The 13,658-nt window shown below is 39.6% G+C and overlaps 1 protein-coding gene across 2 annotated transcripts in view; it reads left to right on the top strand.

Moving 5' to 3' along the window:
• The window catches only part of LOC143484453 (uncharacterized), a 62,211-nt gene extending 49,557 nt beyond the window's left edge, over positions 1–12,654 (top strand). For both annotated transcript variants that reach the window (XM_076983208.1, XM_076983201.1), the window contains exons 2-3: positions 850–892; positions 8,399–12,654. In XM_076983208.1, the coding sequence (XP_076839323.1) occupies positions 8,464–9,999 (1,536 nt within the window). In that variant the 5' untranslated portion in view covers positions 850–892; positions 8,399–8,463 and the 3' untranslated portion in view covers positions 10,000–12,654. The remainder of the gene's footprint in view (positions 1–849; positions 893–8,398) is intronic.
• The last annotated feature ends 1,004 nt before the right edge of the window (positions 12,655–13,658 follow it).

The following is a 13,658-nucleotide window of genomic DNA, read 5'->3' as shown; positions in this document are numbered from 1 at the left end:
CACTCAGACACGCACAAACTTAAGGAGGTTTGTTCACCTAAACAGATACACAAACACACACTGTACATATTTTCATACAAATGTTAATGGTCACACACTCACCTTCTTTCATGCCATATACACACCTTCATTCACACACACTCACATCTCACACACACACACACACACACACACACACACACACACACAAGGGGGGGTAGTTTCCCACTGTCTCAGGCTGTGACATGTAGTTACATATTTAGCAGCGAGGGGAGCGCTGTGTCCCCCTCCTAGAATGATTTTTAGTTGTTCAATTTGTGTTAGTGTTTGGAAGTTTGGGATTTTCTTTATGAATTTGTGTGTATAAATTTCACGCGTTAGTCTGAATTTTTCACATTGCAGAAGAAAGTGCATCTCTGTCTGGACCTCACCTGTCGTACAGTGACCACACAGCCTCTGCTCTTTGGGCAGCCAGGACTGTTTATATCTGCCTCTCTCTACGGCCAGGCTGTGGTCACTGAGTCTGTAAATCACTCTTTGTAAACGGCTCTTTAAAAGGGATGGAGCCAAAAGATCCGGCTCCCTTCAAAGACCCATAATTCCCATCATTAATACACTCGTACTCAAAGCTATTTTATATTTCACCAGAAGATGGCAGTAGACCTGGCCTATACTGCAGATCTCAAACACCTTTTACAGCTTTTACAGATGCGCTGTAAAAATGACATGGCGTTTAATAAGAAATGAGATCTATGTTGAGGAACATTTGGAATAAAGTGGATTTTTTATTTTTTTATATAATTTTTTTATAAATATGGAAGTGAAGTATGAAGTGTCAATGTAAAAAAATATTTTTCAAATCATTTGCAGTCCTACGTGAATGTTGAAGAAGTTGATGAGATCATCTGAAGAGGTGAGTTATTTTTTAAACCTGTGACAAATTCCTCAGCATCCAGACAAATCGGCAACCATTTAAAACACACACACACAACCTACAGGTAGCCTGTAGGCCCAATTTTACCCTTTGGATTTGGATACGTAATGCGGCCTTGGTTGTTTTGGGGTCTTTGAACAGACTCCCAATCTCATTACACACACAGGCTGGGTTATACATTCTTTTACACAGTGTTAACACAGTATCTCTGAATCTCATATTTACACCGGTAGTTTTATTTTCCCCTGAACTCCCCTGAACTAGCTAGTAATGCATTTGTTATAAAGCTGTTGAGACAAATGATAAAGGATGACACTGTTATGCACAGTAATCATTGTATTATACACAGTTATCTGTAACACCATTTTAAAGTACCATGAAAACAGTACATTTTTATGACTGCTAACATTTTTTGTTCATCCTTAAACAGTAGAAATAGGACCCTGCCAAATTCACAGCAGTGAAAATCACATCACGAACCATGAAAAGAACCTTTTCCCCATTAAATATGACATTTTTTGTGATATCTTTGTGCTGCCCATAGATTAATTAAGGTGAGACATGGCAGGCAAAAACATTGTTTTATCATGCACTGGTCAATTTTGAGGCTATTTTGATTCTGTAACATGTATTCTTTCAAACTATTGGAAAGAAAATGTCCAAATGAAACATTTAGGTGTTTATTTATCTACACATCGTCTGGATGCTCCTGTAGATTTTTCCTAAATTCACGAAAAGTTAGCATTCTTACGGAGCATGAACCGCCGCTCTCGTTATCAGTACCCTGTCATCATGGGTATCGTTGTAAAGCTCTCTTTCTCCTGCACAAGTACATCTGGTCCAAATATGGTCATTTCCTTTCTATCAGCAACCAATCGTGAAAGAAAAGAGGGCGATTTAAACACAAGCTTGACATCTCATTGGCTGGTGTCGATTTCTGAGAACGTGATTCGTTCAGATGCGTCACATAGTCACATGCGCTTACACTTCCTGGTTTAGCTTTTCAGTATCTTTATAATATAAAAATCCCAAAAGTAGTACTTTTAACAGCATCTCAGAAAAGACAACAATTGTCATTTGCGAGAAGATGCAAAGGAAATCTTGCAAAATCAATTAGATAATGAAATGCTTACACGCAGTACATCGATGCGTAAGCTGTCCTTTGCAAATAGGCTGTTAGGCTGCACCTAACTATTGTTTTCTTGCCGATTAATCTAACGATTATTTTTTCAATGAATCGATTAATTGAATAGTTGTGATTTACCCACAATTACACTAGAACGATAAACAAGACGAAACCGTGTCTGCATTGCCAGGCTATAATGTTAGTTTAAGCTATACTCTTACCGCTACGCGGCCATTAAAGTAGACAGAAAAATATAAAATGACCGAATAACAATCTTGCATAACCATAGTATGTTACCATAACGGCAACAGTGCAGAAATTACGTTTTAACACGTGCCGATATAGAGAGTTAGCAAAACAACTTTTAGTGAATTAGGGCTGCAGCTATCGAGCATTTCAGTAATCAAGTACTCTACTGAAAAACCGATTCGATTAATCGAGTAAAACAGAATTGCTTGATTAAGGAGCAATTAAAAATACAAAAGAGAAAACAAGACATTTCACTTAATAATGACTGACCAATCGGTTTCCTTTTTTAGATAAGTTACACTACCGTTCAAAAGTTTGGGGTCACGTAGACAATTTTGAGTTTTCCCTGAAATCTCATACTTTTATTTATCAAATGAGTTGCAAAATGAATAGAAATATAGTCCAGACATTGACAAGGTAGAAATAATGTTTTTTTTTTTAATTTATTTAATTTTCTACTTTAAACTTTGCTTTCGTCAAAGAATGCTCCCTTAGCAGCAATTACAGCATTGGAGACCTTTGGCATTCTAGCTGTTAATTTGCTGAGGTAATCTGGAGAAATTTCACCCCATGCTTCCAGAAGCCGCTCCCACAAGTTTGATTGGGTTAATGGGCACTTTTTTTGTACCATACGGTCAAGCTGCTCCCACAACAGCTCAATGGGGTTGAGATCTGGTGACTGCGCTGGCCACTCCATTACCGATAAAACACCAGCTGCCTGCTTCTTCTCTAAATAGTTTGTGCATAATTTGGAGGTGTGCTTTGGGTCATTGTTCTGTTGCAGGATGAAATTGGCACCAATCAAGCGCTGTCCACAGGGTATGGCGTGTTGCAAAATGGAGTGATAGCCTTCCTTATTCAAAATCTCTTTTACCTTGTTCAAATCTCCCACTTTACCAGCACCAAAGCAACCCCAGACCATCACATTACCTCCACCATGTTCGTCTGTGTGATCCAAACACCTCAAACTTTGATTCATCTGTCCATAACACTTTTTTCCAATCTTGCTCTGTCCAATGTTTGTGTTCTTTTGCTCATATTAATTTTTTTATTTTATTAGCCAGATATGGCTTTTTCTTTGCCACTCTGCCCTGAAGGCCAGCATCCCGGAGTTGCCTCTTCACTGTAGATGTTGACACTGGCGTTTTGCGGGTACTATTTAATGAAGCTGCCAGTTGAGGACCTGTGAGATGTCGATTTCTCAAACTGGAGACTCTAATGTACATGTCTTCTTGCTCAGTTGTGCAGCGGGGCCTTCCACTTCTCCTTCTATTCTGGTTAGAGCCTGTCTGTGCTCTCCTCTGAAGGGAGTAGTACACACCATTGTAGGAAATCTTCAGTTTCTTGGCAATGTCTCGCATGGAATAGACTTCATTTCTCAGAACAAGAATATACTGTCGAGTTTCAATTGAAAGTTGTTTTTTTTCTGGCCAATTTGTGAGTTTAATCGAACCAACAATTGTAATGCTCCAGATTCTCAACTAGCTCAAAGGAAGGTCAGTTTTATAGCTTCTCTAATCAGCAAAACTGTTTTCAGCTGTGCTAACCTACTTGCACATGTGTTTTCAAGGGTTTTCAAAATATCCAATAGCCTTCTTACAGAGTTAGCAAACACAATGTACCATTAGAACACTGGAGTGATGGTTGTTGGAAATGGGTCTCCATACATCTATGTAGATATTGCATTAAAAACCAGATGTTTACTACCGAGCCCGGGAGGGGACATGGGTAAAAAATAAAAATTAAACGAGCGCACGTTTTCTGTAATTCGTGCTCACGATTTATTAATTAGTGCGCACGATTAACAATTCGTGCGCACGTTTTGTTTTAATCATGCGCACGTTTTCATTCATTCACTTGCAAACCCTACTGGCCTAAGCGCATACATTGCAGATACAAGGAGAGAGGCAGTAACGGTTCCCTGACATTAAATTAAACATTAAAATTCGTCATAAATGTTCATTAAAAGGCTTAGAATTCGCTTCAGATGCCATTTACTGATTGTGATTCCCCGCTGTGCAAGGGAAGCTACAATGTTCTCATGACGCATAAGCAAATAAGACCTAATAAACGTATCTCTGTTCATTGTGGCATAAATCTAAACAATCAAAGTATATACAGTTTGTCACGTGGGGCTACGCCCCCTCTCCTAGCTGTCACTCTGGGTTCCCTCGTGTCTGTGTTCTTGCCCGTTTGTCCCGCCCTGCTCGTTGGTTTTGATGAATCCCTTGTTTATTGCCACGCCCCTGTGTCATTGTCTTCACCTGTTCGTAGTTTAGTGTCATGTATAATATCCCTGCACTTCCCCAGTTCTGGCGATCGGTTATTTTGTTCTCTATGTTCATGCTATTGGTTGGTGTTTGCTGTTCGCTGTTTGATCCTGTTCGTAAGTTGCTCTGTGTTTCCCCGTCGTGTTTTCGTCATGCCTGTGTACCTGTGTTATTCGGACTGCCCTCTTGTTATGACCCCAGACTGCTTCTTGGACTCTGATTATGGTTTGCCCTGTGAAAAATCTCGCTCTTCTCAGCATTTGTGTTCGTCCCCTCGCTCCGTGGCGCAAGCCACGTTACACAGTTTCAGGGAACTGTTACTGCCTCTCTCCTTGTATCTGCAATGTATGCGCTTAGGCCAGTAGGGTTTGCAAATGAATGAATGAAAACGTGCACACGATTAAAACAAAACGTGCGCACGAATTGTTAATCGTGCGTACGAATTACTAAATCGTGAGCACGAGTTTAATTAAAACGTGCGCACGATTAAAACAAAACGTGCGCACGAATGAATAAATCGTGAGCACGATTTACAGAAAACGTGCGCTCGAATGGTAAAAGGTTCCCTCGTTTAATTTTTATTTTTTACCCATGTCCCCTCCCGGGCTCCGTAGTTTACAGCTAGAATAGTCATTTACCACATTAATAATGTATAGAGTGTATTTTTGATGCATTTAATGTTAGCTAAATTGAAAAAAAAACTGCTTTTCTTTCAAAAATAAGAACATTTCTAAGTGACCCCAAACTTTTGAACAGTAGTGTATATTTTTAAATTCACAACATACATTTCCAAATTGTAAATGCAAATAGAAATAAATAAAACACAAAATAGAAATAAATACCACAAGTAAATAAATTAAATTCAATTACTTTCAAATTAGAATTTCTTGTAGCAAAAATATATCAGTATCATATTCTTTCTTCAATTTATATTTAATCTATTTATAGTTTATCATCTTAACTCCACAGCGCTGTTACATAATGCCTGTATTAAGTTATTAAAAACTTGTCACCGTTGTCCTAAACTAGCCACACATTCGACAGTATTGCTAAAAATCGGAACTCCACAGAGCTGTCGTTATGTTATATGGTACATTAATGTTAATCTCATTAATTTGTTGTAAATAAAATTTACATTGTCCCGGCTCCACCGCTCCATTCCAGGTGTTTTCGGTCAAGATGGTGCAGCACTGAAGATGTGCTGTTATGGTAGGCAAGGACTATGTTGCACCGAATACATGTCACTGTATTGTTCTTGCTGTCAAACCTAAAATGCTTCCATACTTTCGACATTTTCTGTCTTTTCCTATAGCCCTTTTCTTCGCGTACGTTGTCGCTCTTTTCCCTCGCTGCTTCCATATTCCCGCTTCTCAACTAAAAAACCTCCGCCGCGTGGGTGACGTAAGCGTGTTGCGCTACATTAAAATTAGTCAGTGCGAAATACCGTTTTAAAATAAACGATTCTTCGAGGCACAGAAAATTACTTGATCACTTTTTGTAATCGAGTAACTCGAATTACTCGAGTAATCGTTTCACCCCTATAGTGAATACTACAATGTGTGAATGTGAATGTGCTAATTTACTATTACCTAAAAACAGAACTTACGGTGGTGTTTTGCTGCTATCTTGATGAAGTGCTCCGGGATGCTTGCGCTTCAGGTGCTCGTGCATAGCAGTCGTGCTGCTGTGATAAGCCATCTCCATTTTGCAAAGCTTACATAGCACCACGTTGTTCGGTCTCTGTCCAAAATACTCCCAAACGTTAGATGCTCGTGTGCTAGTTTTTTTAACCGCTGCATGCTCCCCAGAGAAAGCCATGTTTTTAGTGGGCGTGGCCATCTTTGTGGCGCGTCGACGCACGTTTTTGCAAATCGACATATTTAAGCACGTTTGCACTAATTAGTGGATTAATTTGTCCTAATTGTGTAGGTACAGGGCTTAAAATTAATATCAAACCACGGGTTTTGCAGCAGTTTGATTTGAGTGCAATCTGTGTGAGAGATGGATACCGCAAAACTGTATATACATCTATGCGTCTTCAAGGTGTAACTAGGGAAGATGTGGCATTTGAAGTAAACATGCGGATGATGCTCTTAGCACATGAGTTAGGGTTGGGGCATGCAGGTTTACAAAAATAATACAGGTATGGGACAGGGTTGATAGAGATAGAGACAAGAAGCTGGTCCACAGACTAATAAAGTGCCCTGTCTTTCTATTTGTTTTCAGTTTTACTTTTACCCTACAGATTTTCTATTTAGTGGCAGAATACAAATTATGAATAAAAGCGAATGAATACAATGTTTTATGAATAAAAGTTTCAAACACATACCTATTTTATGTAAAAGTAAAAAATTAATGCACCAATTAATCCTGAGATGAAGAACAGGTAGTGATATCCTCCACATTTAATTGTATTGGTAAATGCAGGGTTGAGGCAGCAGCAGGTATGGCCATTTCTACCTTTAGTGAAGGTGCCTCTGCTATGATGACTGATATGGAGAGGTTGTGGCTGCAGAGCACAATCTTACTGTCAATGTAATGAAGCTGATATGATCAGAGTATCAAAAGCAGAGGTTGTCACATCTGACACGTCTGCCAGCATGAAACACAAGTGCAAACCTGAGCACAGCTAAAAAGCTGAAAAGACATCATAAATGTGTGAGGGACCTACATATGGAGCAGGGATGGTTGACTAGGTTGTAAACAGGACTGGGTGACTATTGTGCAGGACAGACATACAACAATCTAGGGTGAGAGTTCTACAGGCTGCAGTATGTGTGCTGTGTTTCCGTTTTATTGAAGTCATTACATTGTTCTGATTTGCTGTTGTTTGTCCTTTTATTGTTGGGGGTGCTCTATATCACTGCTGCTAATGATATGATTAGATTTTGAGTAAGTAAACAATGGTTTCCAATACAAATCCATGAAATTTCAAAATGTATATCTTTAAAGGTCGTTTTCTCAAAATGAGTTTTTTCTTATACTCTGAGGCAGAAATCTCCAGTTCACTTGTACTTACATATATGAAACTTTCCACTTTTATTCATATCTAAATTCAGAAGGTTTTTACAGAAGGAATTCTTCATATATCAATTATAGCCTGAATTATCTAACAATTTATGCCTAAAAACATGGCAAAAGTTAATTATTTTTTACTTATGACAGTATTTTCTGATTTATAAAGTAATAAAAAGAGATTCAGAATTCCTTCTGTAAAAACATTTGATTCTAATGTGTTAACAAAATGAAACAAGAATTTTGAACCTGACTTTATGCATTGTTCAGATTACTGTTCTTGAATTATATGCAAATTTGCATATATTTAGATAATGCATAATTTGCATATTTAAACATAACATTTCAGAAAACTTGTAATATAAAAAGTTATTCTCTTAATCTCAATCTCTTAATCAATATGGTAAGTTTCATGGTGAATTTTTACCCTATTCAGCTGTAGTGTCTTGCCTTAATTGATGCAAAGAGGCACAACAATTTAATAGATCAAATCACACTGCTGGAACTCTGATATAAGGAGTGTCAACAGACCAAAGCAGCACCATGAAAGAGAAAGGAAGAAAAAGAACAACTTTGAAAATAAAGTCGATGAGCCCTACAAAATAAAAGTCTCTATAGACTGTGAACAGGGGCACTGGACCAAACAGAGAGGGACACATCACAACATGGACACGTGTTTTCATTTTAGAGAAGAAATGAAGCTTAGGACTGTCTCCTGATGGTTGTGAATATGAATGTCTTTAGCATGAATGTCTTTAGTATTGTGCAGAGCCCAATTGCTTCTTGGTCATGATTGTTTCATCTTCAATGTCTTTTTTCCTCTAGGAATTAATGCTGTCCACTTTCCTAAACAAGTAAAATACAGCTACGTACAGCTGAAATCAGGAAGCATGAAAAAGGAGAAAAGCTACCACTGCTCAGAGTGTGGGAAGAGTTTTACTTATCAGAGTAAACTTCAACGGCACCAGCGCATTCACACAGGAGAGAAGCCATATCACTGCTCAGAGTGTGGGAAGAGTTTTACTACACAGAGTGGTCTCAACCAACACCAGCACATTCACACAGGAGAGAAGCCTTATCACTGCTCAGAGTGTGGGAAGAGTTTTACTACACAGTGTTATCTCAACGAACACCAGCACATTCACACAGGAGAGAAGCCGTATCACTGCTCAGAGTGTGGGAAGAGTTTTACTTATCAGAGTAATCTCCAGCGACACCAGCGCATTCACACAGGAGAGAAGCCATATCACTGCTCAGAGTGTGGGAAGAGTTTTACTACACAGAGTGGTCTCAACCAACACCAGCACATTCACACAGGAGAGAAGCCTTATCACTGCTCAGAGTGTGGGAAGAGTTTTACTACACAGTGTTATCTCAACGAACACCAGCACATTCACACAGGAGAGAAGCCGTATCACTGCTCAGAGTGTGGGAAGAGTTTTACTTATCAGAGTAATCTCCAGCGACACCAGCGCATTCACACAGGAGAGAAGCCGTATCACTGCTCGAAGTGTGGGAAGAGTTTTAATCATAAGAGTAGTCTCCTCAATCACCAGCGCATTCACACAGGAGAGAAGCCGTATCACTGCTCAGAGTGTGGGAAGAGTTTTACTAATCAGAGTCATCTCCAACGACACCAGCGCATTCACACAGGAGTGAAGCCATATCACTGCTCAGAGTGTGAGAAGAGTTTTACTAGACAGAGTAGTCTCAACCAACACCAGCGCATTCACACAGGAGTGAAGCCATATCACTGCTCAGAGTGTGGGAAGAGTTTTACTAGACAGAGTCATCTCAATGAACACCAGCACATTCACACAGGAGATAATCCATATCACTGCTCAGAGTGTGGGAAGAGTTTTACTACACAGAAAAATCTTCAACGACACCAGCGCATTCACACAGGAGAGAAGCCGTATCACTGCTCAGAGTGTGGGATGAGTTTTAATCATGACAGTAGTTTCCACAAACACCAGCGCATTCACACAGGAGAGAAGCCGTATCACTGCTCAGAGTGTGGGAGGAGTTTTACTCATAAGAGTAATCTCCACAACCACCAGCGCATTCACACAGGACTGAAGCCGTATCACTGCTCAGAGTGTGGGAAGAGTTTTACTCAACAGAATGGACTCCACAAACACCAGCGCATTCACACAGGAGTGAAGCCATATCAATGCTCAGAGTGTGGGAAGAGTTTTACTCAACAGAGTGGACTCCACAGTCACCAGCACATTCACACAGGAGTGAAGCCATATCAATGCTCAGAGTGTGGGAAGAGTTTTATTTTTCAGAGCAAGCTCCACAAACACCAGCGCATTCACACAGGAGAGAAGCCGTGTCACTGCTCGGAGTGTGGGAAGCGTTTTACTAATCTCTGTAATCTTAAGCAGCACCAGCGCATTCACACAGGCAGAGGTGTCAAGTAACAAAATACAAATACTTTGCTCCCTTACTTGAGTAGAAATTTTGGGTATTGATACATTTCTGGAAAAAGAACTTCTTACATTTTTATCCAATTATCTGTACTTTCTACCTTGGTAATCCTATTTTATTTTGGCTTGTTTTTCAATCTGGCAGGACACGTAAAAAAAACTATCCAGATAGATTGTGCCATCCAGATAGACTGTGATCTGACTGTGGTGGGATGAGAAGTATAAACATGTACCATTCCAACACCCTGTGATGATCCATCACACATGTCCAGTCACACTCCAGCAATGACATAGCAGACATGTAGCTTAGTATGACGATGTGGTAGGTTTTTGAATTTTTATTTGTCTTGTGATCTGTGTATTTGTCATGTTAATAAATGTTGTGTCGTGCACCACTCCCTCTCTGCCCTCACCTTGCCACTGGGAAAATATGGTTTTAATAAATTTGCATTGTCCTGAAATGTTTTCCTTCTCAATGGGCATATATGCAGCTGAAACAGGTAGCCTAGTGCATCCCTTATTTTTCAACATTGACATTTTACAATAACATTATAGCTTTTATAAAAATGTTTTCTTTGGGAAGTGTAGTAGTGCATTACAGGCCTTGTGACTTATAATATACAGTGGAGCAAATAATTATTTGATCCCTTGCTGATTTTGTAAGTTTACCCACAGACTAACATATGAACAGTCTAATTTTAAGGGTATGTTTATTTTAACAGTGAGAGACAATATCTAAATGGAAATCCAGAAAATTACATTTGATCAAATATATACATTTGCATTCTGCAGAGAGAAGTGTCCCTCTAGCAAACAGACCAGTCAAATGCTCCTAATCAACTCGTTACCTGCATTATAGAGAGCTGTCTCAAATTGTCACCTGTCTCAAATTGTCAGACTCTTAACCACGCTAACGTAGGCAAAACCAGAGCTTTCTGAGGATGTCAGGGACAAGTTTCTAGACCTGCACAAGGCTGTAATTGGCTACAAAACCATTTGTAAGACGTTGGGTGAGGAGACAACTGTTGGTGTCATTGTAAGAAAATAAATGATGGGCAAGTGAAGCCTCAGAAACTATGTCTGACCTGTTGTGTAATGTTAGAAATATGTCAGTATTTAACTCTTTATCTGATTTGACCCCAGCCTGCCTATTTGACCCTGATTTTGGATTTTACCCTTCAGTACATCTCACTCCTCTCAGCATTTACAGCCGCCTCATCGCTCCATGACACCTGTGGTGTTACAACAGGAAGGCCAGAGTGAAACTGCTGATGTTTGTGTTAGAATATTGATTACATATTTACATAATTTCAAAAATGAGTTGTTTTTCTTTGTCACAATTTATTTTTGCATGAGAATTATACTGCTAACACATTTTTCATTGTTGGACAATACATTCAATTTTGCTACTTGGATGGAGATGCTGAAAAATATTCTGCGTTTTTTTCCCCTTCACCTTCTTGATTTACTTCTGCTTGTTTGATCCTCCCTGTATTGAAATCAATCAATCAAATTTTATTTATATAGCGCTTTTTACAACAGTTTCACTTTACAAGTGTCTGAGTCCAAGCCTCCAGTGAGCAAGCCAAGGGTGACAGTGGCAAGGAAAAACTCCCTAGTTTTTTTGCATGAGGAAGAAACCTTGAGAGGAACCAAGACTCAGGGGGGAACCGGTCAGGTTGGGGCAGTCATGGCCTGGTGGTAGGGAACTGGTCTTGTGACCGGAGGGTGTGGTGGAAATTTGGTGATTTCCATTTATGTCAGGCTTTCTTAGTATACATTAAACACATTAGAGATAGGTGTTAGAGATCTTCTTACATATACGTGTGTTAATCATGGCACTGAAGCCATTCTCGTGACTTCAGTAGGCCTCAGATGTGTGTGCGTGTGTTCCCTGGCCTCGGCTGAGACCTAATCTGATGTTCCTCTGGTGTTCCAAAACTGACCTCGCTGGAGACGCCAAATCTTTACTTGGAAGGGACTACGGCGACACTCAGTCTGTCATGACATCACGAGGATGCTGAGCGTGGAGGGGACATGCGTCATATGCATCTGTCAAATCAACGTTAATTATTTCATGTATTGTCCAATCACATTTGGTTGATCACCTTGTGTTCACCTCGTGGACACCGTGTGTATTGATGATTAAACGTATAAAAGATGAGAGTTCGGAATGGGGATTTAGCTCTCTCTGTGACAGACACCTGGCGTGTTTGTATCGGAGATCTCAGGGGTTAATCCATGCTTTGTTAAAATAAATCATTGTACTTTTCTATTATCTAACCCAACTGCTTCTGATTTTTATTGTGCTCACCATTTAAGGGTTTCAGAATTTCTAACACAAGGGTCATGGGTTCGAATGAATGTGTTACTTTATGTTGTCTAACAAAACCTATACAACAGAAAACGTTCAGCTTAACACATAGATTTGCAAACTCTACCTTAATTATTTGTATGTGGTTGTCCTCACATTATCTATCATTGATTTGGGCTAGAGCGACTAGTTTATCAGGTGACCAGTCGGCTAAAAATGCTTAGTAGTTTGGTGCTGTACGAGACATTTTACTGCACAACAAAATGATTTCACATTGGTTTCACAATTATTACACAAACGGTATGATTTGACTTGATGTGTATTGTCGTGGAAATTTTCTAATAAATGGATGAGGACTCAGACGTGGTTAAATGATTAATTTATTACAAAAATATAAATATATATAAATAGGACAAAGACAGATACAAGACAGACACAGACATGAGAGTCTCATTCAAGCATGACAACTCTGAAGGCAGGGGGGCGCTCCCCCTGCTTATATACAATCTTAAACACAATTCAGCAGTTCTAACAGCAGGTTATCTTTAGCACAGCATGTTCCAAAACATAGGCGTCCAGCAGGCTACTTTGTCTCACACGTGTGTATCTCCTAATATGGACTTCCCTAGAGTTAGCGGAAGCAACTGATGTATCAGGTGAACACAGAGAAAGCTAAATGACCCAAGACTAGTAGCCTAGTGACTACCAGTTAACAGAGTGTTCTTACCCTCAGCACTCTCCCTGACCTGGGTCACGTATAGCACACATGCATAATATGAACTAAACATGGTTACACTGAATCACACTACTTCATTATTGTAGTCCTTCTGCTTAATCAGAATGGCATGTACTAAATCATAAAGTTCATAATGATCTCTTATAATAACTAAACATGATCTAATCAATGATGATTAGTCAATAATCAATAATTTCTCTCACAGTATGTTACCTGGCTGGTGGGGCACGGGAGAAGAAGCCTATCTGTGACCGTGCATGCTGTGCTGAAGACGCTTCCTTCCACTCACTGAACTGGAAGAGTGGAAGAGTCGGGTGTGCAAGGTGGTGGCACATTTCAGGGCATTGTTTTTAATCGCTCAGCTTTTCAAAATATCAATTCAAACCGACCTCAGTAAAATGTTAATAATAAAATTTTTTTTTTAAACCTAAGTTTCAAAGGGCACTTTCGTTGATAAAGGGCAGAGTTGGTGGTGCTTTAGCACCACCTGATGTCTATGTCTGCACGCCTATGGTGGAGGGTAAACAGAAGTTAACTGAAGGATTTAATCAGTGGCGGACTTAGCAATTTGGGGGCTCAAGGCGAATTTAGCAAGGGGGTTCA

The sequence above is a fragment of the Brachyhypopomus gauderio genome, chromosome 2, assembly GCF_052324685.1.
Source record: "Brachyhypopomus gauderio isolate BG-103 chromosome 2, BGAUD_0.2, whole genome shotgun sequence".
Classification (NCBI taxonomy): domain Eukaryota; kingdom Metazoa; phylum Chordata; class Actinopteri; order Gymnotiformes; family Hypopomidae; genus Brachyhypopomus; species Brachyhypopomus gauderio.
The sequence above is the reverse complement of the archived record's forward strand: the minus strand, read 5'-3'. Positions and strand labels throughout refer to the sequence as shown.